At 40.4% G+C, this 26,382-nt stretch overlaps 2 protein-coding genes across 5 annotated transcripts in view; one reads left to right on the forward strand and one right to left on the reverse strand.

Moving 5' to 3' along the window:
* Window positions 1–25,490, reverse strand: part of SIPA1L1 (signal induced proliferation associated 1 like 1) — a 388,928-nt gene extending 363,438 nt beyond the window's left edge. For all 4 annotated transcript variants that reach the window (XM_084892089.1, XM_084892086.1, XM_084892109.1 and 1 more), the window contains exon 1: window positions 24,992–25,490. The gene's annotated coding sequence lies outside the window, so the exon portion shown is untranslated. The remainder of the gene's footprint in view (window positions 1–24,991) is intronic.
* LOC311617587 (splicing factor 3B subunit 4-like) lies at window positions 15,402–16,827 on the forward strand. Its single transcript, XM_084874061.1, has one exon. It carries the CDS (start codon window positions 15,442–15,444, stop codon window positions 16,714–16,716), a length of 1,275 nt encoding a protein of 424 aa, XP_084730187.1. The 5' UTR covers window positions 15,402–15,441; the 3' UTR covers window positions 16,717–16,827.
* Window positions 25,491–26,382: the final 892 nt, after the last annotated feature.

Genomic DNA, 26,382 nt, shown 5'->3' on the forward strand with positions numbered 1-26,382 from the left:
AGAGGAAGGGAGAGATATAGAGAGCTAGAAACGTCGATGAGAGAGAAACATTGACCAGCTGCCTCTTGCACACCCCCTACTGGGGATGTGCCCACAACTTGGGTACATGCCCTTGACCAGAATAGAACCTGGGACCTTTCAGTCCACAGACCGACGCTCTACCACTGAGCCAAACCGGTTTCGGCTGATCATGCTTTTTAAAGGTTGATTACTTAGGTGTATTACATTGATTGCTTCTTTTAAAGATTAATGGAGGCATAACTTGCTTACAATCAAATCCACCCACTTTAAGCAAATACTGTAGTTTAATGAGTTTTGGCACATACATAAGTCATGCAAACACCCCAATGTCTGTAGGATTTTACTCCTCTTTTATTCCTGATATAGATCATTTATATTTTCTCTTTTTTCTTAATCAGTCTGGCCAGGTGTTCCTCACTTTTAATGATCATTTCAAAGAACCAACTTTGGGCTTTATTTTCTCTATTGTTCATCTGTGTTCTAGTTCATTGACTTGTGTTGCTCATTATTTCCTAATTATTATTTACATTGGATTTAATATGCTCAATTTCTTTCTAGTTTCTTATGTGGAAAATTTAGATTTGGGGTGTGTGTGGAGTAACAGCTTTATTGAGACACTTCACATACTATTCAATTCACCAATTTAAAGTATACAATTTATGGTTTTATTTATATCCACAGAGTTGTGTAACCAACATCAAATACATTTTAGCACATTTTCATCACCCCCCCAAAGAAATTCTATACCCTTTGTCAGTTACCCTATCCCTTGCTTGCCCGGTCCCCTAGCTCTAAACAGCCACTAATCTAACTTCTGTCTCCATAATTTGCCTAGTCTGAACATTCTTAGAAATCGAATCACACGCCGAGACCGGTTTGGCTCAGTGGATAGAGCGTCGGCTTACGGACTGAAAGGTCCCAGGTTCGATTCCAGTCAAGAGCATGTACCTTGGTTGCAGGCACATCCCCAGTAGGGGTGGTGAAAGAAACAGCTGATTGATGATTCTCTCTCATCACTGTTCCTAACTCTCTATCCCTCTCTTTTCCTCTCTGTAAAAAATCAATAAAATACATTAAAAAGAAAAAAAAAGAAAAAGAAATCGAATCACACAATATGTGGTCTTTTGTGACTGACTTCTTTCACTTAGCATACTGTTTTCAAGGTTCATCCACATGTAGCATGTACCATACTTTATTGCCAAATAATATTCAATTGTATGGGTATACCATATTTTATGTATCCAGTCATTAATTGATGCATAGATGCATAAATGATTGATTTTAAGTTTGTTTGTTTTTCATTCCTAGTACAAACATTTATAGACTGACACTTGCCTTCAATTCCCTTTGAGTACTCCTCAGAAACACTACACAGACTTTGGTAGCTTATATTTTCATTATAATTCCATTCAAATATTTTCAAATTTCATTTGTGAAATAAATCATAGATTTTTATATTGACTAATTTCTAAATGTTTGAGACTTTTATCATTATGCAGATTAAATGATATTTGTATTGTTGTTTCTTTTCTTTATCTTTTTTTAATGTTCTCTTTTGATCTATCTTCAAGTTCACTGTTTCTGTGCTGCCTCCAAAATGTTAAAAACATACAATAAACTTTTTACTTCAAATATTATATTTTTCAGCTCTAAAGTTTCCACTTGGTTCCAACCAAGCTGCTCTGCCATTATCAGAAGTCACAACATTTGCAGAGATCTTATGGGAAAGGGATCTAAGTATGACACCTCTTACCAATGTGGTTGTGGAAAAGAATCAAGATCTACTAAGAAGATTATCAAAATTAGGGAAATGTAAATCTTCATGGCAAAATCACATTCATCTCTCTGAGGTACATACATTACTTTTTAAAAGGGAAAGAAAACTGAAAATGGAATAAGCAGTTAAACATTACATCAAATTTTAAAGTTGGTATTTTTCATAGAAGGCTTTAACATTGAAGGGAAAGCCTCAAATGTTAAACACAGTGGGATCAGTTGCTGTGCTAAATGGCTTCTAGTTTGATTCCCCTTCATTCAGATTATCTGCGGCTATAAGTGACAAACAACAAGCACCCCTGAGGTTGTGACTAAAGCAGGTGCCACACAGCTCCTGAGGCTGAGAGTGGTGAGGTACAGCGTGATCCCTAAGACCCAGGCTCCTAGCTGCTCAGGGCAGAGAGAGCAGCTGCACTTCAAGGATTGGCCTGTTTGATGAACTGAGGTCATGACAGAGTTTGTCCCCATAGAAAAAGTCAGGATCGATATTTAGCAAGAAAAGTTTGTAGTAAGTATCTCATCCAAACCAAAAAATGTTAACATCACATAATAAAAGTGAGTGTGACAAGCAGGTAACTGGTTCATGGATTAGTAAAATTAAGCCGGTTAAAAACTCCACTATTGTCATTGGTTGGTTGGGGTTATGGAAATGAAGCTCCTCTTGCATAGGTTGAAAGAAAGGTCTTGATATTTTGGAATGGAAATATTTCAAAAATCTTTCCTTCTCTAGGACTGTGTTAGAGCAACATGGGACTGTTGGGTTCAAAGGACCATAATTTCCACCCTGAAATAACTGATCATATGATTCTAATTTAGATTTCTTTTTAAAGCAAGTTCACATGATTCAATGAACCATCAAGATTCAGAGGCAGCCAAAGAGAGAACAACCTGATTCTCAGAGATCAACTGAGACCCTGGTGGAAAGACAGAAGGGATGGGAGTAAACTGAGAACATTATAAGATGGAAGCAAGAGTGAGTAGAGGGAGGCAAAATTAAAATTCACGGCCATTTTGAAGAGCTACCAACATTTAAAGCTCAAAGCATCATGCCATGCTATTTTTACTGGTCAGTGTACTGCTGGCATTTTACACAACTAAACATTTTAAGAACTATGCCAAAACACATAACATAAAATTTGTCATCTTAACTATTTTTTAAGCACACAGTTCAATGGCATCCATTGGTATTTTTGTTGTACAACCATTAGTACTTTTTAAAAATTATAATGTTTTCAACTGGTATGCCACAAGAATTTTTAGAACATGCAATACCTGACCATTTAGTTAGGGACACTGCCCCTTTTCCCTTAGATTGTAAAAAAAAAAAAAAAAAAAAAAAAAAAAAAGACAACAGCCAATACAATAACAGCCATCTTGGTGTGAATGCCCTGTCTTGAACCATAAATATATATGTCATATAATACACTTGCATCTTATTGGTCATGTCACATAACAAGGTTGTGTCTGATTGGTTAATTCTTGGTAACAGAAATATATACAAGTATAGGCAAGTGATTTTTTTAAAAAGTCACCTTGGAGCAAAAAGGGTAGGTAATTACTATTATTGTTTTGTTATTATACCTATTTTTTTCTAATATATTTTATTGATTTTAGAGAGGAAGGGAGGGGGAGAGAGAGGTAGAAACATCAATGATGAGAGAGAATCATTGATTGGCTGCCTCCTGCATGCCCCCCTACTGGGAATCGAGCCCAAAACCCAAGCATGTGCCCTTGGCCAGAATGGAACCTGGGACCCTTCAGTCTTCAGGTCAATGCTCTATCCACTGAGCCAAACCAGCTAGGGCTATTATACCTATTTTTATTAAACCTACTAGGAGCCCAGCACGCAAAATCACATGGCCCTGCCCTTCCTTGACACCTGAGCTCCAGCATGCCTGGCTCAGCCCCTGACCCCTCTGGCCTTCTCTGGCCACTTCAAGCCCTGCCCTCAGTCCCTCCAGTCGCCTTGGGCTGGTCACACCTTCTCCAGACGCCTTCCCGCTTCTGCCCCATCTCCAGAGCAACACACGCAGGCAGCCTCTTGCGATTGTTCGTGATATTATGGAGTAACGGACAATTTGCATATTTCTCTATTATTATATAGGAGGATTTGGGGGCCTCAGAATGGCAAAGAAACATATTTTTGGTGTGCTGCAGAATTTTAGTAATTAGCTTATGTGTGACATGAGATGGAAAAGGTTGAAAATTGCTGCATTAGAACCATTACATGGTCCTCTGGTAGCATCTCCTAATGCCTCCTCTCTAAGCTAATGGTTTTCCTTTGAGGAAAAGACGCTGCTGGCTGACAGGTGAAAGTCACAGGAAGTTAGAATTTGGCTCCACATGAGAAAGAACTTTCTATTTTTGGGTCTGACCAGCAGCGAGGGAAACAGGAGGCCTGGGAGCTCCCTCCGAAGGGGGAGAACGGTCACCCAGGGGCCCCAGGCCATCTGCTGGGCGTGTTTTGGGAGAGATTCCAGTGCTGGGTGGGAGAGTGACCTCCGGGCTGCCCTCCAACCAGGAGATCCGATAGCCGGTCTGAAGGCTGTGCACTCAGGTTTCAGATGAGCTTACTGGAGTTCAAGTTTCTAGATCTGGGCTTTACAGCAGTCACACTTACAACCACTGTTGGTTGTTTTTATCCTTTCCTGGTTTTGTCTAAAGTTGGCTGCTGGTTTTGTCTAAACTATGAAGAAATAATTAAAAGTGGGATTCCTGGGTCTCAGGCCCAGTCCAACAACCAAGAGATGTGAAGCAGGTGACCTTTGCAAGTTTTTTCTTTTTCTTTTTCTTTTTTTTCCAAGCGAGTTTTCACTTAAATGGGCTCTGTTGCCTTTCAGGCTTACGCCATGCCAATCCACGTCCACAGTGCTGTCAGAATAATCTTCTAAGATGTAAATCTGAGCATATTACTGTCTCCCACTTAAAAACAATCTTTCATGGTCCCCCTTTATTTGCAAAATAAAGTTTGAATTTCTAACTAAGCATGGCTTCCCAGGCCACCCTGCTCAATCCTCAGTACCTGCCTCCGTCATTCCCTCTCTAACATGCTTGCCTTTAGCTGATGAATGATTTCCATTCTCCAGTCCTTATTTGCCTGGCTAATTTTTACGTATTCTTTTAAAATATATATATATATTTTATTGATTTTTTAGAGAGGAAGAGAGAGGGATAGAGAGTTAGAAACATCGATGAGAGAGAATCATCCATCAGCTGCCTCTTGCACACCCCCTACTGGGGATGTGCCTGCAACCAAGGTACATGCTCTTGACGGGAATCGAACCTGGGACCTTTCAGTCCACAGGCTGATGCTCTATCCACTGAGCTAAACCAGTTTTGGCTACATATTCTTTAAGATTCATCTCAGGTATAGTATTTTACAAGAAAACATCCCTGTGTTCCCTTACAGCTTCGTCAGGGCTCATTCAGCACCCTCATCATCTGCATGACCCCGAGCACAGCAGTAAAAGCATGTTTGGTGCACTGTCAGCTCTCTGGGGAGATCAGCTCTGTGGGGAGAAAGATAAAATTGAATCCCTGCTTCAGTCATAGTAATTCCCCAGTTGGTCAAAAGATAGAAGGATTAAAAATAAACTTGGAGCGGGAAAGTCTTTCAATATATGACATAAAACATAAAAGCCCCCTTAGAAAGACTATTGAATATGGTTACATGAAAAATTAAATTCTCCATGTCAAAAACATCATTAACAGAATCTAACTACAAATAACAAATGGCAAAAACTTGAAACATATTTCAGAGTCCCTACACATCAATAAGAAAACAAACACAAAATGGGCAGAGCATACAAATAGTATGCCTAAAAGACTTACATATGGCTTTTTAAAAAATGAGAAGATAAATTTTATTATAAACGTTATTACTCAAAGAGACATGCAATGGAATACCAGGGTTTTTTTCCTCAGATTAGCAAAGATTAAAAATTTTGAGAACATTGTTGGTAAGGTTATGTGGAAGCAAGCTTTCCATTCATACACTATGGATGGAAGTGTATGAATTGGCATGATCTTTATGTTAACAATGACCAAAACTACAAATGCACATATATTTAATCCAGCAATTTTCTTGTTGGCACTTTATCTGTATATTTGTACATGAACAAAATGACAAATTGAAGAAGAAGCTTTCCTTCTTTTGTTCTCAGACAGAAAACAAAAAATAAGAAAGATCTGTTACTTGAACGTCTTCTAAAATTTTCCTGGTTTAGGGAATATATTCAAATATCCTACTTCTTCTTAGTTTAATTTTGGCAATTGTTTCTTAAAATACATATTTTTAAGTTTTTAAAATTTAATGGCAACATTTATTTGTATTATTACATTCATGATTTTGTATTGTACATAGCTACTGTATCTAACTCCTCTTTTGAGTTAACATTGTTTATTTGAGCTTTTACATTTTTTTTCAAAGTACAAGTCCTTGGTTTTATTGAATCTATTGCTTGTTTTTTTATTTCATCAACATTTGCTTGGAACTTACTTGCTGGTTTAATTTTACTTTCTTTGGACCTACTTTGTTATTTAAATTTTTTTTTTTTTTTTTTTTTTAGCTACCCTGTTTCCCTGAAAATAAGACAGTGTCTTATATTAATTTTTGCTCCCAAAGATGCACTAGGTCTTATTTTTAGGGGATGTCTTATTTTTCCATGAAGAAGAATATGGTACACATTTATTGTTAAATGAAAATAAAGGAAATTTATTACCTGTATACGATACGGTAGTACGGTAGTTGTCAACACAAACCAGACAAACTGTGAATCCTACAGTATCAAGAATTTACTCATTTATTCAATGACAATCATGTCATCATCTTCCGGAAGATCATCATAACAATCCAATTCCTGAATTTCCTGGTGAATTTCTTGTGACTCCATTTCTTTCAGAATCAGTGGACCAAATCTCTCATGTTTAGCAATAGCATTCTGAGACAGAGCCTGGGGGGCCTTATTTCCGGGGGGATGCCTTATATTTCACTAAGAAAGAAACCTGTAAGTAGGTCTTATTTTCGGAGGATGTCTTATTTTTGGGGAAACACGGTATTTGAATGTAAGAATTTGCCCATTTATTTAAATCCTTTCTTGCTTAAATAAGTTTATTTAAGGCTATGAATTTTCCTCTAAATATTACGTTGGTTGTTTTTCACAGGCTTTAATATGTAAGGCTTTTGTTTTCATTTTAAATATTTTATAATTTCTTCTGATTTTTCTCTTAGCCTCATGAGTTATTGAAGTGAATTTTCCCCAACTTTTTACTTTATAAAGTTTTAACTTATTTTGAAAAATTTCAAATCTATAGGAAAACTGAGATAGTTATACAATAAATAGAAAGAATAATAAAATGAACACCCCTATACCACATACTTAGATTTACATGTTAATCTTTCTCTATGTTTTTCCCTCCATTAATTGTTTGTGTTTTTTATAGGGTTTTTTTTGTGTGTTTGTGTGCGTGTGTGTGTGTGTGTGTGTTTTGCACTTAAATGCAACTATAGACATCATGGTACTTCCCCCTTAATGAAATATTACCTATTACTATTATTGGTAGATTTTTCTTTCTAATGTTGTAAAGTATCACTCTGAAAACCTATTAAACTTTTTCTTTAAATTCTTTTTTTGTTTACTACTAATCTTGGTATATAGGTTTCTTTTGATTAGCATTAATATGATCATCTCAGCTATATTTACCTGTTTTGTTTTGTTTTTGTTTTTTTGTTTTTGTTTTTGGTATGTTTGTTTGTTTGCTTGTTTTACACTAACAATGAAGTGAGAAAGAAAATTTAAAAACAATTCCATTGACCACAGCACCAAAAAGAATAAAATAGGAATCAGTGTTGTTGTTTTTTTACAAAAATTGGAAAGAAAAACAATTCTAAAATTTATATGGAATCACAATAGACCCCGAATAGCCAAATCAATCTTGAGAAAGAACAAAGCTAGAGGCATCATACTCCCTGATTTCAAACTATATTACAAAGCTACAGTAATTAAAACAGTATCCTATAGGCATCAGGCATATGTATAAACCAATAGTACAGGATAGAGAGCCCCCAAATAAATCCATATGTGGTTGACTGATCTGCGATGGTGCCAATAATACATATTGTGAAAAGAATAGTCTCTTCAATAAATAGTGTTGGGAAAATTGTATACCCAAATGCAAAAGAATGAAATTGGACCTTTATCTTATACCACACACACACACACACACACACACACACACACACACCAACTAAAAATAGATTAAAGACTAAAAAGTAAGACCTAAAACTTCTAGGAAAAAAATAGGGGACAAGCTTCATGGCATTGGTCATGACAATGATTTTATAGATAAGACACCAAAATCACAGGCAAAATAATACTATATATATGTAAAACTACATCAAAGTAAAAACCAATGCACAGCAAAGAAAACAACAGACTAAAAACATTATCTATGAAATAGGAAAAAAAATTTGCAAGTCATATATTAAATAAGGGGTCAATATTTTTTTGAAGAAGGAATTCTTAAACTTTTCTCATCTAAAAACAGATACAAAAACTGCAACAAAAAAAATTCTTATAACTTAGTAACAAAAATCCCCTTAATAACCCAATTTAAAAACAGACTACAAAGTTGAATAGACATTTCTCAAAAAACAAAAAACAAAACACAAACCTACAAATGGCCCACTGGTATATGAAAATATGTTCCATGCCACTAATCATTAGAAAAATGCAAATCAAAACCACAAAAAATAAAGTGTTGGGAGGATATGGAGAAATCCTAACCTTTATGCTACTGTTAACAATGGAAAATGGTGTAGCCCCTATGGAAAACAGTGTGAAGATACCTTAAAAAATTAAAACTAGAACTACTGTATGATCCAGTCATCTCACTTCTGGATATTTATCCAAAAGATTTGAAATCAGGATCTCCCATGATCACTGCAGCTCCATTCATGATAGCCAAAAGGTGAAAACAATCTAAATGCACATTGATGGATGAATGGACAAAGAAAATGTAGCATAAACACACAATGGAATACTAATCAGCTTTTAAAAAGAAGGAAATTCTGCAATATGTCACGACATGGATGAATATTGAGGGCAATAAGCTAAGTGAAATAAGTCAATGTGAAAAATCCAAAAATTGGTTACCAGAAGCTGGGAGAGAAGAAGAGGGAGGAAATAGAGAGCTGCCAATCAATGAGCATCAAGTTTCAGTTATTCAATATCATTAAGTTCTAGAGATCTGAATAACAACATACCTGCAGTTAACAATACTATATTGAATACTTAAACATTTTAGAGAGTACAGCTCATGTGAACTGTTCTTACCACAATAACATAAATTACAATTAAAAATGCAATTTGTTCACATCTCTATTTTAACTGTGGAATTAACTTACACTTATTGTTATTGCTGACATATTTGGAATAATTTCTATCATGTTATTTTGTATTTTCTGTTTGCTGTTTTTCTCTTTGCTTCTTCCTTCCTCCTTTTCAACCTTCTGTGGGGGATGACCAAGTTGAGGATCCTTTTTCCCTCCTGCTGGGTTGGAACCTATGGATTGCATTGTTGTTCCTTTGGAGATTACTGTGATTCTGTTACTGGTGCCAACCAACAATGCCATACGTGTATATTCAGGGGCTGTGATTCAAGGTCTCTAAATCATGGTCACCAACTCCAAGTAAAGGAAAGCACAAAGGTCCCACAGTACTTGGTAGATTTTGTTCCTCATGAAGTCACCATGTACTCTTTTGCATATTACTTTCTCAAAGTTATTCTTCTTTTGTTTTGTTTCGAGGAAACCATGTTTTATATAGCTTTGTATTTATTTACAAGTTCTTTGTTCCCCTTGCTATATTTACAATTTGATGGGTTTTGACAAATGCATATATCTCTACCCAGATAATGAATATTTTCACCACCCAGGAAATCCAGTTGTGTCCCAAAAGCAAAATTATTTTTTTCAAAATAGATGAGTTTTGCTGCTATAAAACTTCATATAAAAACAACTCACACAGTATGTACTCTCTTGTCTCTCGCTTCTTTGCTCAGCATAATGTCTGCAAAATTTATCCATGTTATTGTGTAACAGCAGGGTTTGGTTTTTGTTTTCTTCCCAAGTCGTATTCCATTGTATTGATGTACAAAATTTGTTCATCTATTCTCCTGCTGATGAACATTTGATTTGTTTCCAAATTGAGGCTATTACGAATAAAATTGCTATGGACATTCTTGTATAAGCATTTTTTTGTGGACATGCTTCCATTCTCTTGCTTAATTACCTAGGCATAGAATTAACAGCTCATAGACAAGTGTCTGTTTAACTTTCTAAGAATCATTTATAACTGTTATGTCTTCCTTATTATTTTGACATGTCCCATTTTATTTCTAGTAATACTCTTTATCTTGATGTCTATTTGTCTGGTTTTAATTTATCCACTCCAACTTTCTTATGTCTTTATTCATCTTGTTACTTTCTATCTAAGTCTTTTCATTTAATGTGTGTCTCTTGCTAACAGCATATATGTAGGCTTTAATTTTATATTTTTATCCAATGGATGCCTTATTCTTCATAGAATCCTCTTCTGTGACTTGGCCCTGGCCAGGCAGATCTACTGTTTAGGGCATCAACCCAATAAACCAAGGTTGTGGGTTCGAACCTGGGTCAAGACCAATGAATGCATAAATAAGTGGAACAACAAATCAATGTCTCTCTCTCTCTCTCTCTCTCTCTCTCTCTCTCTCTCTCTCTCTCTCTCTCTAATAATTTAAAATAATAATAAAAAAGGAATCCTGTTCTGGGAATATCTTCAAGTCTGTTTGTGTGCTTGTTTTCCCTTATTCAACGGCAAATGTCATTGACCATTTTGTCTCTCTCAGTCTCTTAGAGCACAGCCCAATGAAGATCAACTTACAAGGCATCTATTGGTCATAAAAAGTAAAAAAGACTTCAGTTAATTTGCACTGAATTGATTTGGACCTAACCTGGAAATAGAGTAACCCCGTTCTCCAAAAATTACCCCTCACACTCTGTTTTAAAACTTGGAAGATTTTCTCTGGCTCTGTAGATCTGCTCCCTTCTTCTGTCTGATAATATTGACTGAACCACAGGTTGGTCCCAAGAAAAGGATTGCTGTATTGTCAGATAAGACTGTGTTTAGCTTTGTTATGAAACTGCCATGCTGTCTTCTGAAGTGGGTGCTGTCCTGTTTTGCATTCCCACTAGCGATGAATGAGGGTTCCTGTTGCTCCACATCCTTGCCAACATGTACTATTGCCAGTGTTTTGGATTTTAGTCATTCTAATAAGTGTAGATGGTATCTCATTGTTGTTTTAATTTGCAGTTCCCTAATGACACATGTTGGGGAGCATCTTTTCATATGCTTATTTGCCATCTGTATATCTTTGGTGAAGTGTCTGTTCAGATGTATTTTGTCCATTTTTAAGTGGGTTGCTTGTTTTCTTATTGTTGAGTTTTGAGTTCTTTGTATATTTTGGATACAAGTCCCACAGGATATGTGTTTTGTAAAGATTTTTCTTTAAGTCTTTGTCTTGTCTTTTCATTCTCCTAACAATGGATTGTGTATCAAAAGTCATTGACAAAACCACGCTTGCCTGGATTTTCTCTTATGGTATCTTCTAGAAATTTTATATTTTACATTTAGGGATATAATCCATTCTGAGTTAATTTTATAAAAGGTGTAATGTCTGCGTCTAGATTTATTTATTTTTACCTCACCTGAAGATATTTTTTCCATTGATTTTTTTTTTTAGAGAGAGTGGAAGGAAGGGAGATGGTGAGGAAGAGAAAGAAACATTGATGAAAAAAAGACACATCAATTGGTTGCCTCCTGCTTGTGTCCCCACTGGGCCAGGGATGGAACCTGCAACCAAGATATAATACATGCCCTTGACCGGGAATTGAACCTGCGATCCTTTGATTCATGGGCCAATGTTCTAATCACTGACCACCGGCCAGGCCTAGATTTAATTTTTTGCATGTGGATACATGCATTTATTGAAAATATTATCCTTTCTCCATTGAATTAGCTGTGTGCCTTTGCCAACAACCAGTTGACTATATTTGTGTGGGTGTATAGGAGCTCACTTTAGAGATGTACTATGACTCCCGCAGCAAAGGCATCTGGGAAGGTGCACTCTCAGTAAGTGCAAAACTCTCTGTGATTCTGCAACCTCATGCTTGGCTGACTGCCTGGAAAGCTGAAGACAGAATGCTGCCGAAAGGCAAACATCATGTCCTGGGAAGGGGTTTAGTGAATATATAAAATGTGATAATTACCTGATGTTTTCTTTTAACTTAGGAATGTATTGTTCATTCTGGTGACTACCCACTTTATGGCTTGCTAGTAATGCCCTATAAAAAGGGACTCTAGCCCTAACTGGTTTGGCTCAATGAATAGAAAGGTCCCTGGTTTGATTCTGGTCAAGGGCATGTACCTTGGTTGCAGGCTTAATCACAGGCCTGGGTCGGGGCATATGTGGGAGGCAACCAATCCAGGTGTCTCTCTCACACGGATGTTTCTTTCTGTCTCTCCCCCTTCCTTTCCCTCTCTCTAAAAAATCAATGGAGAATATCCTCGGGTGAGGATTAACAACACAAAAAGGGACTCTGTCTTGGGAGGGGCATGGCTTTTTCCTGGCCCACCACACTGGGGCAGCTGCTTCTCCCATGTATGGAAGTTTCTCCTGTTAAAGCTCTTATTAATTTGAACAAGGCTACATGTCAGTTCTTCAGAATTGATCCTGATTTTAGACTTTTGGGGCTTTCCCTCAACAGTGGGTTTATTGCTGGGCTTTGTATTTTGTTCCTGACCTATTTATTGTTTAACCAATACTACTGTCCTGATTATTATAATTTTGTATTAAGTCTTCAAGTTGGATTCTGTAAGTCTTCTAACTCTTCTTCTTTAGTGTTGTGTTGGCTATTCTGGGTCTTTTGCCATTCCATATAAATGTTAGAATCAGTTTCAGTTTATTTATATCTAAAAAAATAATTACTGAAAAAAGTAAATAAAATAAAAAATACTGACATTTTGAATGGGTTTGTGTTGAATTTATATGTCAAATTGTAAAGAACGTACATCTTAACAGTGTGAAGTCTTCCTATTCAGAAATATGGAGTACATCTTCATTTATTTTTATTTTTTATTTTTAAAATACATTTTATTGATTTTTTACAGAGAGGAAGGGAGAGAGATAGAGAGTTAGAAACTTCTATGAGAGAGAGTCATCGACCAGCTGCCTTCTGCACACCCCTTACTGGGGATATGCTTGCAACCAAAGTTCATGCCCTTGACCGGAATCGAACCTGGGACCCTTCAGTCCACAGGCTGACACTCTATCCACTGAGCCAAACCGGTTTGGGCCATCTTCATTTATTTAGCTTTGCTTTCTTTCATCAGGGTTTTGTAGTTTTCCTTGCACAGGTCTTATACATATTTTGATAGATTGATACCTAAGTATTTAAAATTTTATGTTAATGTAAATGGTGGTGGTTTTCTAATTTCAAATTCCAAATTTTCATTTTTATTATATAAGAAATTGACTTGTCAATCAATTCAGGCAGTATCCTGCAGCCTTGCTATAATTGGTTATCAGTTTCAAGACTTTCATTAATCCACTAGAAGCCCATTGCAGGAAGATTCCTGCAAGAATAGGGCTTCCTGTGGCCTTCTCCACCATCCTGCCTGCTTCTCTCCCTTCTCCACAGCCCCTCCTGCTTCTCTGCAGCCCAGCTTTCTTCTTCACAGCTATGCTCTCTTCTGCAGTGCTTGGCTTCCTCCTACGCTGTCTTCAGTCTTTGCTCTGCACCTGGATATGCAAATTAACAGCCATATTGGTTGTATTAATTTGCATACTCACTTCTGATTGACTTGTGGGTGTGGCTTGTGTACATAGTGGAGATATGGTCAATATGCATGTTTCTCTTTTATTGGATAAGATTCTGGGAATTTTTTTACATAGACAATCATGTCATCTATAAATAAAGATAGTTTATTTCTTTCTTCCTAAATATATATGCCTTCTATTTACTTGTCTTGTCTTATTACATTAACTAGTACTTCCAGGATAAAATGAAGATATTCCATATACATATCTCTACTCACTTCTCTTGAAAAAAATAGAGAACTGGGCAAGCAGCCTGTCTTGGCAGGCTTTGTCTGGAGTTAATGATGGTGCTTCTTCACTTAGAGCATGTGCTTCTAGTTTCCTACAGTCCTTACCATTTCCTGGAAAACAACACTCTGTTTTTTTGTGAAAAAATGGCAATTAAGAGAGGGTCAAAATTTCTATTTAAATAAAAAAGCATTGTCAAGGGATACCAAGATATTTGTGTGTGTGTGTGTGTGTGTGTGCGCACACACACACACACACACACACACACACAAAACCACAGAGAAAAATCTCCACAGATTTGGAAAAAAGCCAGAGCCTCTTTAAATAATTCTCCATTTATGTATTTGGGAATTTTAAGATTTCCAAACATCTCCTTGTGAGATATTTGTCTACTAACAGGCAGCTCCCCTCACACCACCTCACTCATAGCTGCCCTATCCTTCTGCTTAAGTCTTAACATTCAGCTTTTACGCCCTCTCGATTTCCAAAGCCAGTTATCACCCTTGAGATTGATCGATTCCCTTCTCCTACCCTGTATCATTGACATTTTATGTTGCTTTTCCTATGTCTGCCATTATTCTTTTGGGGAACATATCAGTGTATAGGAATCCAGCCATGTGAACCCATGTTATTAGTGCTCTCAGTTCACAGTGATTGCCCTAGATACTTTTATATGCTTTGGTTCAGCAGTTTTATGGGTCAAAAATTATACTAGGCTAACTTAAGACGTTATCACCACGATCACACCATTTCTATGAACATGTGTTGAAATTCCAAACAAAAAATTTAAGACAGAAAACAATGTGTCACTAAGCTGAGGTCACCTGCAGTCCAGTAAGGGCAGGAAGACCATTCTGACAGACCCTAGCTGCTTCAGTGTTTTGTGCCAAGTAGGCCAAAGCTGGAATTTGCGTGTAGAGCTACATATGTCACTGTGTATGAGTGTGTGTACTCGCACACACATGGTGAGGTGGTGGGGAAGGAGGGAAGAAAGGATCATTATAGTTCACCCAGCGTCCAGATTCAAGCATTTGACTTTTCATAACTTTGGACCTTGTGACTTTAGGTGTTGCATTTCCTTTCTCTTTAGTTATTGGGTGTCATAGGCTGTAGATAGGCAACCAGCTAAAAAATTGCCTTTGAATTTCAAAAGAAGTTTGCTTAGTTCATAGGGCAACAAATCCAAGCATGGGCAGACTTCTTGAATCTCTAAGCCAATTAGGAAGCTTTATTAATTTTTAAAATATCTTTTTTGTTTATTTCAGAAAGGAAGGGAAAGGGAGAGAGAGATAGAAACATAAATGATGATCAATATCCGCTGCCTCCTGCATGACCCACCCTAGGGACTGAGCTAGCAACCTGGGCAAGTTCCCTGACCAGGAATCAAACCATGACCTCCTGGTTCATAGTTCATCGCTCAACCACTTAGCCATGCCAGCAGGCAATATAGGGAGCTTTAAAAAGCCTACCAATGGAGACGGCGGGAGCTCTTTCACCATGGCGGCCGGGCCGATCTCCGAGCGGAACCAGGATCCCACTGTGTACGTGGGGGGCCTGGACGAGAAGGTGAGCGAACCGCTGCTGTGGGAGCTGTTTCTCCAGGCCGGGCCAGTGGTTAACACCCACATGCCAAAGGACAGAGTCACTGGCCAGCACCAAGGCTATGGCTTTGTGGAATTCTTGAGCGAGGAAGATGCTGACTATGCCATTAAGATCATGAACATGATCAAACTCTATGGGAAGCCAATCTGGGTGAACAAAGCGTCAGCTCACAACAAGAACCTGGATGTGGGGGCCAACATTTTCATTGGGAACCTGGACCTGGAGATTGATGAGAAGTTGCTGTACGATACTTTCAGCGCCTTCGGGGTCATTTTACAAACCCCCAAGATTATGTGGGACCCTGACACAGGCAATTCCAAAGGTTATGCCTTTATTAATTTTGCTTCGCTTGATGCTTCGGACGCAGCAATTGAAGCTATGAATGGGCAGTACCTCTGTAACCGCCCTATCACTGTGTCCTATGCCTTCAAGAAGGACTCCAAGGGTGAACGTCACGGCTCAGCAGCCGAACGGCTTCTGGCGGCTCAGAACCCACTCTCCCAGGCTGATCGCCCTCATCAGCTGTTTGCAGATGCCCCGCCGCCACCCTCTGCCCCCAATCCTGTAGTATCATCACTGGGATCTGGGCTTCCTCCACCAGGCATGCCTCCTCCTGGCTCCTTCCCACCCCCAGTGCCGCCTCCTGGAGCCCTTCCACCGGGGATACCCCCAGCCATGCCCCCACCACCCATGCCTCCTGGGGCTGGTGGCCATGGGCCCCCTTCAGCAGGAACCCCAGGGGCTGGACATCCTGGACACAGACACACACATCCGCACCCATTTCCACCCGGTGGGATGCCCCATCCAGGTATGTCACAGATGCAGCTGGCCCACCATGGCCCTCATGGCTTAGGACACCCCTATGCTGGGCCCCCAGGATCTGGGGGGCAGCCCCCACCACGACCACCTCCTGGCATGCCTCATCCTGGACCTCCTCCAATGGGCATGCCTCCCCGAGGGCCTCCGTTTGGATCTCCCATGGGTCACCCAGGTCCTATGCCTCCCCATGGTATGCGTGGACCTCCTCCACTGATGCCCCCTCATGGATATACTGGCCCTCCACGACCCCCACCCTATGGCTACCAAAGGGGGCCCCTCCCTCCACCCAGACCCACTCCCTGGCCTCCAGTTCCCCCTCGTGGCCCACTCCGAGGCCCCCTTCCTCAGTAATTTCTCATTCTCTTTCCTCTTGTTTTATCTTCCCAATATATTTTCAATTTCTTGGACCAATCAGAGTTGCTATAGTTTCCTGGGGTTAAGGCCTTGATCCCATTTTTTTTTTTTAAGAATTTTTTATTGATTTTTAGAGGGGAAGGGAGAGGAATAGAGGCAGAGAAACATTGATGTGAAAGCAAAACATTGATTGGCTGCCTCCTGCATGCCCCGTACTGGGGATCAAGCCTGCAACTCAGGCATGTGCCCTGATCCAAAATAAAGCCAGCAACCTTTCTGTGCATGGGTTGATGCCCAACCAACTGAGCCACACCGGCCAGAGTCCATAGGCCTTTTTTTTTAAGTGTTATTTTTTAAATACAGTACGTTGGTCCTAAGAGTTTTGCAGATGTACAGAAAAAATAAAGCTAAATTCCTTGTTTAAAAAAAAAAAAAAAAAGCCTACCAATGTCTGGCCCTACCTCAAACTAGTTGAATCAGATTCCCTAGGGCGAGGCCCAGGAAATCAGTGTGCATGGGTATGTATACACACTTGCACACAATCCTCCAGGTGATTCTCATGTGCAAATCGGGTTGAAAAGCACTGTTCTAAGGGTGTGACAGTCATGAGTGTACTCTTCGAATGCGATGCTAAGACCTAATAGGAGCAAGGATCCTGTGCCAGTTCTACAGAGGAGGCTGTTTATGGACACTTTTTGGTGACATAACAGACACCTGATACTTTAGAAGGGAACTGGATCTCTTTTTAATAAACAATGTTCTCTTTTTCAAGGGAAGAGGAGGAGGTAGAATTAAAATCTAGTAAGATAACTGAAGCAAATAACTCCAGGCACAAATAACAAAAAGTTCTTCCGCATATTTATTACATAAAGGCAACTGCTGCTTTATAGAAGAAACATCATTTGTACTGAATCTTGCTTTTTTAAAGAATTATCTATAAAATTTTAAATTGACTTGTACTTGCTGAGACACTTAAAAAAATCCAAGGATATATTTAGAGAGAGGAAGGGAGAGAGGGAGGGTGGAGAGAGAGAGAGAGAGAGAGAGAGAGAGAGAGAGAGAGAGAGAGATGTGAGAGAGAAACTTATATCAGTTGCCTCCCATATGCACCCTGATGGGGGACTGAACCCACAACCCGGGACTATGCCCTCACTGGAAATCAAACCCACAACTTTTTGGTATATGGGATGACACTCCAACCAACTGAGCCACCTGGCCAGGGCTCAATTTCTTCTTTTTAAGAGAACACCTACTTTCTGTCTCTGTCGCCCTCCTCCCCCACCCCCTCACACACACACACACACACACACACACACACACCCCTCCAACATGCTTTTCTTTTATTCGTTTTGCTACAAGTTGAGAGCAGGAGAGGAATATCTTTAGTGTTTACTTTAAAGGTAACATGGTAAAATCTCACCAAAACAGGAAGTCGAGTAAGGGGTTAGCAGGGAAGGAATACAAACATTGGTATCTGGCAAACCTGTGAATCAAGCCACCAGGAAAGTGTAATTTGTGGAATAAACCAGGAACCAACACCGAAGGTCTTAAGTAATCAGAACTAGAGGCGGTAACAGTTACTGTTCCAAGGTGAATCAGTGAGGAAAACTGATCTGCTTTAGAAGCTAAGCTGGTGTTCTTGTGCGGCTGGAGAACGTGCTCCACGGCTATGAGGCTGAGATACTGGTCCAGAGTGCCGATGACTATTTTACCTGAATCCACAGGTAGGGCCCTTGGAGTTCCTGGCTCTGCAGTAAGGAGAAGGCCGAGGCGGGGGGATAAATGGGAAAAGGTGAGGAGTAGAACCCAGTAGGAGTGAGAAAGGAGGTGTGAGGAAGGAACACATTTAAATGCCCATACTCCTCTGATCCCGCTATATAAATCACTTATACTCATCCGATCCTGCTTATAATTCACCATTCTGGCTGCACACTGACTCATCTCAGAGCTAGGAGAAACCTGCATGGGCTGCAGATGTTTGGCTCTCGAGTTCGGAACGGAAGAGTGTGCTGTCATCACTCGCTGGTCACCGAAGAGGACCGGGAACAGAGTGTGGCTGCCCTGCATGGTCCGTTGGAGTCACCGTCACTCCAGGAAAACTACTCAAGATGCATGCATGCCGCTGCTGTCATCGCAGCAGAAGACAAATGGCCTTCCAGGGTGTCATTACCACAGCTTCTGTCAGACTTGTTTGTCGGGCGTCTGGCTGCACTGACAGGCCAGGAAGAACTCATTTGGTACAGGGAGACAGTTTCGGGGAGCGGGCATAATGCGTTTACATGGGTAAGAAGATCACAAAGCCATTCCAGACGCACTTCTCACAGGTTTCCTCCAAAGGCTGAGTTTCGGTAGATAGCCATTTTTCGTTGGCATGCCATGATCTCAGGCTGAGAGGTGCGGGAAGGCCCTGGTCCCTATCACATGGCCTAGTGTGCCAAACCTGCTACTTATATACAGAAAATTCAACTTTTCTTTTTCCCAAAACTTAACTTCAGAATTAAATAAAAATAAAATACTATATAAAAATACTGTCCTTTATATCCATGCACCTGGTAGTAAATATCAGGCACATGCACTGTGCTGTTATTCTCCTTTATAATACAGCTCCCCACCCTTCCATCCTCTACCCTTCTTTGTCTCTTTGGCTTCTTATTGGGTTTGGCCATGGTGGGGGGATAGGAACAAATCAGAGGGCAGGAGGAGAGAAAAATGGAGGCATTTGTTTCCTGCACCACCCTGTCCATAGCCCCGAGGCACTGTGTTGTGTAGACTGACAGAATGTTCTGCTCATTGCCATGGCATGCCTCCCAGCTCAGCCTCCCAAGAAAGAACTCACATGCCCAAGGAGTTGAGGTGATTACTAGCAGGACGGGTCTAGGGAAATGAAGTAACTGCCACTGGTCTCTCAACCAGAAAATGGATTAAAAAAAATAAAAGCCATCTGTGTGATTCTGAACCTCTAGCTGTTTCTACCAAATTACAACATCTCATTATTGCCATGTTGGATATTCCTCAATTTTATGGCAAAATAAATTTGCTCAGACCTAAATAACACTATAGAGTAGACCACATGAAACTAAGAGACATATTAGAACATATACTCAACAACTGAGTACATGTCCTTCTGAAGAGCACATGGAACATGCTCTAGTATAGATCACATGTTGGGCCACCAAGCAAACCTTAACAAATTTAAGAAGATTGAAATTATGTCTAGTGTTGTTTTTCCAATCACAATGGTATACACTAAAAATCAACATCAGGAGGAAAACTGAAAAATTTATGAACAGCTAGAAATTAAACAACATATTCCTGAACACCCAATGGGTGAATAAGAATATTTAAAGGAAAACCATAAAGTATCTAATGACAAATAAAAATGAAAACACAATATATCAAAATTTATGGCATGTAGCAAAAGAAGTTCTAAGAGGGAAGGTTATAGCAATAATTGCTTATATTAAAGAAAGAAAGATCTCAAGTAAACAACATAACTTTACATTTCAAGGAATTAGAAAAAGAAGAACAAACTAAGTTCAAAATTAGCAAAAGGAAGAAAATGCTAAAGATTAAAACAGACATAAAAGAGACTAGAAACACAATAGAAAAAGTCAGTGAAATTAAGAGTTGCTTCTTGGAAAAGATAAAGTTGACAAAACTAACCACGAAAAAAAAAAAAAAAGAGAGAGAACTCAAAAAATAATTACAAATAAAAGAGGAGACAATACAACTGATATCCCTAGGGACAATTATAAACTAAAACACCGGATAACCTAGAAAAATGGATAAATTTCTAGAAACATACAACCTACCAAGATTGACTCATGAAGAGATAGACCAATAATGACTAAGGAATTGAAGCAGTGATCAAAACCTCTCAACAAAAAAGAGCCCAGAACCATATGGTTTAATTGATGAATTCTACCAAGTATTTAAAGAATACCAACTCATCTCATATTCTTCCAAGTGTTAATGAGAACTCCCATCCTCATTTTATGAAGCAGCATTATCATGATACTAAAGGAGGTGAAATATCTGCACACTGAAAACTATAAGACATTGATGAAAAAATTGAAGAAAACACACATATTAATTCTTCCTCAAATACAAGATATTAATATTTTAAAATGTCCATACTACCCAAAATCATCTATAGAAGCACTTCAACCCCTATCAAAATGCCAACAGCATTTTTTTTCACAGAAATGGGAAAAACTATCTTAAAATTTTTATGAAACCATAAACAATCCTGAATAGTCAAAGTATTGTTTTTAAAAAAATATATTTTATTGATTCTTTACAGAGAGGAAGGGAGAGGGATAGAGAGCTAGAAACATCGATGAGAGAAACATCGACCAGCTGCCTCCTGCACACTCCCTACTGGGGATGTGCTCGCAACCAATGTACATGCCCTTGACCGGAATCAAACCTGGGACCTTTCAGTCCGCAGGCAGACGCTCTATCCACTGAGCCAAACCGGTTTCAGCTCAAAGCATTCTTAAGAAGAACCAAGCTGGAGGCATTATAGTTCATGATTTTAAATTGTACTGCAAAGTTATACTACAAAGTTATATTAATTAAAATTATCTGGTACTGGCACAAAAACAAATTTAGACCAATGAAATAGAATCAAGAGTCCAGAAATTAACCCATGCATATCCAGCCAACAAATATCTCACAAAGAATACTCAGTGGAGAAAAAGATAATCTTTTCAATAAAAGTGCTGGGAAAACTGGATATTTACATGCAAAAGAATGAAATTGGACCCTTATCTTATACCACTAGTAAAAAGTAACTCAAATTATCAGAGTTAAATGTAAGACCCGAACCTTAAAACTCCTAGAAGAAGACATAGGGAAAAACTACTGGACATTGCTCTTGGTAATGATTTTTTTAAATATGACACCAAAAGTACAAGCAACAGCCAAAACCGGTTTGGCTCAATGGATAGAGCGTCGGTCTGCGGACTGAAAGGTCCCAGGTTTGATTCCGGTCAAAGGCATGTACATTGGTTGTGGGCACATCCCCAGTAGGGAGTGTGCAAGAGGCAGCTGATCGATGTTTCTCTCTCATCCTTCTCTCTTCCTTTCTGTAAAAAATCAATAAAATATATATATTTTTAAAAAGTACAAGCAACAAAAGCAAAAATAAATAAGTGGGACTATATCAAACTAAAAGGCTTCTGCACAGCAAAGGAAAGTATGAACAAAATGAAGAAGCAACTTATGGACTAGGAGAAAACATTTAAAAACCACAAAGCACATAAGGGGTTAATGCCCAACATATATAAGGAACTCATACAACTCAATAGCAAAACAACCAATAATTTGATTAAAAAACTGGCAGAGGAACTGAATAGACATTTTTCCAAAGACCTATAAATGGCCAAAAGGTATATAAAAAGATACTCAGCATAACTTATCATCAGAGAAATGCAAATGAAAACCACAGTGAGATATTATCTCATACCTGTCAGAGATAACCACAGTGAGATATTATCTCATACCTGGCTGTTATAAAAAAGACAAGAGATAACAAGTTTTAACAAGGAAGTGGAGAAAAGGGAACCCTTGTACCCTGCTGATAGGAATGTAAATTGGTACAATCATTATGGAAAACAGTATGGCGGTTTCTCAAAAAAATTAAAAATCGAGCTGCAATATGATCCTGCAGTCCCATTTCCATGTACTGGTATATATCTGAAGTAAATAAAATTACTATCTCAAACGATATCTGCACTTCCATGTTCATTGTAATATTCTTTACAACAACCAAGATATGGAAACAACCTACTGTACCTAGCCATCAATGAGTGAATGGATAAATAGAATGTTACCCTCACACAACCGTAAAAAAGGAGGAAACTCTCCCTTTGTAACAACACGGATGAACCCTGAGGCATTATGCTGAGTGAAATGAATCAGACAAAGACAAATACTGTGTGAATCCATTTACATGAGGAATCTAAAACCAGCCAAACTCATAGAAACAGAGAGTACCATGCTGGTTGCCAAGGAGTGGGGGTGGGGGAAAGGGAAGATGTTGGTCAATAGCGACAAACTGCCAGTTATAAGCTGAGTTCTGTGGCTCTCATGCACAGCATGGTGACTGTAGTTAATACTTTGTTGTGTACTTGAAATGTGCTCAGAGAGGATCTTAGATGTTCTCAACACACAGACCAGTTAATTTGAGGTGATGATATGCTCACTCAACTATTGTGGTGATTGTTTTGCAATATACTGTGTATGTGCACCAAATCATTACATTGCACATCTCAGTGTTACCCAATGTTATATGTCAAGTATAGCTCAATAAACTTGGAAAGAAAATATTTGCCTTGCATTGAGCCTTAACTAAGATGGTTTAAAATGTTAAAAGTGGTATAACAGACAAGAGCAATGTTGTGGTAAAAAGGGCTGGGTCAGCGGGGGAGGTGTGAGCGCTGTCTCTTCCTATCTGAGAAGCCCTGATATGTCACCTGGGAGTCCACAGAGGGGCGTGGCAGGCCTGGCTGGGAGCCCCACCCTGTAGTCCATTGCCCATTTGGACTCTTAATCCTTCTCCTTCACAGACTGAATCCCAGGCCCATTCACCCTGCCTGAACAGCCATGATGGTCAAGGGAAGACCCCGCAGAATGACTATCAATCTCAGCCAATCTGTTGGTCTAGGGCTCACCTTGCCGAAGATAGCTCCGGGCAATGGCGTGGCAGTGCAATGCAATTGTTGCTGAAAAAAATGTGAGGGCGAGTTGCAAGAGGCACTTCTGGGAAGGGAGGCCTTGCTCTCAGGAAGTTGTACCCGGGAGGAGCGACTTTTTTTTCTGTCTTGAATGTCATTGCCTGCAAGGAGGCCTAAAACTGCAGAAGCCGTGAGGAGGGCCTCCTAAGGGGCCGGTGTGAGGCTGAGCAGGGGAAATGGAAAGGCCTGGGTCCTTGCCATAGGTCTGGGGCCCCGACTGGAAGAACCTGGCACTGCCCAATCTCGCCTACCTTCTTTTTTTAATTATTATTTTTATTTTTTAAAATACATTTTATTGATTTTTTACAGAGAGGAAGAGAGAGGGATAGAGAGTTAGAAACATCAATGAGAGAGATATATCGATCAGCTGCCTCCTACACACTCCCCACTGGGGATGTGCCCGCAACCAAGGTACACACTCTCCACTGGGGATGTGCCCGCAACCAAGGTACATGCCCTTGTCCAGAATCGAACCCGGGACCCCTCTATCCACTGAGCCAAACCAGTCAGGGCCTACCTTCTTATTATAACACATATTCCGTAGAGTGCAGACTCCATCTGCTGAGTCTTGCTTCTTGAGGCCCAAAGTACACCGGGGACAGGTATGTACAGATTGTGGTTCTAGCATAAGGTGACCAGACGTCCCGCTTTTGGTGGGACAGTCCAGATTTTTAACAATTTGTCCAGCTTCCCTTGGCATTTTAAAAAAGTCCCAAAACGCCGCGGGACACGGGACAAATTGTTAAAAACCGGTCTGGTCACCTTATTCTAGCATTAACTTCTAATATCTAAGGACATTTTCCAAAGGAAATCATTCTGTCCTGCTCCCCTGTGGATCCTCTTATTCCACTGTCTTTGTCAAACCTCTACGCAGTTCTTTTCAAAGGCCGCCCTCATTACAGGAGGTCAGGCATCATGTAAAAGAACTCCAGAATTGTAGGACTCACATCTTTGTTCTGAATCGGCGGCCTTGACTCCTCCCCTGCCCTCTGTCCTCCCAGCTTTTGACTTTTTTTTCTACTCGCCAGTATTCAACGCCCCTCTTCCTCAGGCCTGACCTTGGGGACTGCCTTGTCCGTGAGAGTTTAGGATAGATCCTCCCTTCCCCCAACTGATGGACGGAGAATGACGTAAACTCCACCTGCAGTCCGAACATTCCTGAGCACCTAACCAGGCACCTTAAATGGACTGTACATTGAATCACCAATCAGCACCTGCCAAATACCCTAAGGCCCCGATTTCTAAGTCCCTAATCATGTGCCTTATATGAAACCACCATTCAGCGTGTGCCGAGTACCCTAAGCCCCATCGCTTCCCTTTCCTCCCCTCAGAAGATGCCTTCACCTCTGCACATGTGCTTTCTTCCTTTGCAAGGCAGCCTGGCAGGGGTCCTTCTCCTCTAAGAAAGCCTGTGTCCTGTCTCATCTTTCAGTTTAGAGTTCCCGCTGGTTAAGCGTCGGGGTCTCCCCGCATCCGCACGGGCCCAGCAGGACCTGGGGAAGGTCCCTGCCATTGCCCCTCCTGTCTCATACCTGGCTGGGGCCATCTCAGAAGTTCTGCTTCTTGTCCTTTTCCGTTTGAAGTTCTCTTCTGGGGCTCCTGCGGCCCTGTCTGCTCACTCCGACCAGATGTGTTTATGCAGAGGCTGCAACTCCTCAGTCTCTCATCTGGACTGGCTCGGAGTTCTGCCGTGAGGTCCCGGGGAGCTTCCACTCCGTGTCCACGGAGGACTGCTCCTGTTCGGTGTGCACCCGCTGGAAAGCTGTGGCTCGCCAATGTCCTCCCGCAGGCAGGAATGGAAAGCTTGGTGCCTCCTCCTGGTGCGGTGGCTGTTGTAGGTGGAAGGGGAAGCACGTTTAGGTTGGACACGCTCCTCACCCCCGGGCGTAGCAATCAGGGCCTTTTCTGTCTCCTGTTTCAGGCCCACAGTCTGAAGGCGACGTCAGGAGCTGAGAGGTATGTGAAGACGTACAAAAAGGCTGTCTGCGCTTGTTTTCGTAGGAGTGCCTGCCTGCCTGCCTCGCAAGTCCAATCCGGATCTTAAATTCCATGCTGCCAAATAAGATAGTAAAAATGCAACTTTTGGATTGCTAACAGATTCTTGGACTGAAGCGCAAGCCGCCCCCAGCGTGCCGCATTGAATAACAATGCAGAGAACAATGGGTAGAGCATGTGCAACGCATTGTCTTTGCTTTTTAAACTCTCATTTTAAGTCTCTTAATTGAATCGGTCCTGAACTTCCTGTGGCATCGACCCAAGTGGAATTACATCGATGCTAGAAATGTAAATGTATCCCAGATACTGCTAAATGATGCGTGCGCGGGAATGTGAGCCTCAAGTCTCGCATGCTCACGCTGCGGTGATAAAGCAGAACCCGGAGATCAGGCATTGGAGACCAACATTTATGGGAATACTTTTAATTCCATGCTCTCTTAGGATGGTGAAACTGGTTTTGACCTTGGAATCCTAGAAGGTCAGACCTGGGGCGACCTCTAAGAGATCCGAGGTTCATTCTCCAGCTGGTGAGACGGGTGCCTGGAGGGGGGAAGGAGACCCACTCAAGGGCACTCGATGAGCCATCTGAGCCAGGCCGGGTTCGTTCAGCGCGGCTGTCCGAAGCTTCCACCTCATGTCTGGGCATGGTGATCGGAGTCAAGTAGAAACAGCCACTGCTTCCCACGTGTGTGGATGTCCGGATCCAGTCTATTTCACTTCCCTCTTCATTCTGAATAGATGCCTTGAGAAATAGGAAACTTTGTGGTTAGCAGCACATGCCTAAGAAACTAGGGGGGTAAAAGGGGGGAGGGGCGGGGGACTATAATACATCTCTGGCTCCGTAGTGTTAGGGCCCTACTCCCCAAGCAGAGGGCCAATGAGCTCTGCCCCTCAAGCTTCATCCCTGTGCCTCTCGCTCCGCCTCAGA

Source organism: Pipistrellus hanaki (genome assembly GCF_964339955.1).
Source record: "Pipistrellus hanaki genome assembly, chromosome: 1".
NCBI lineage: Eukaryota > Metazoa > Chordata > Mammalia > Chiroptera > Vespertilionidae > Pipistrellus > Pipistrellus hanaki.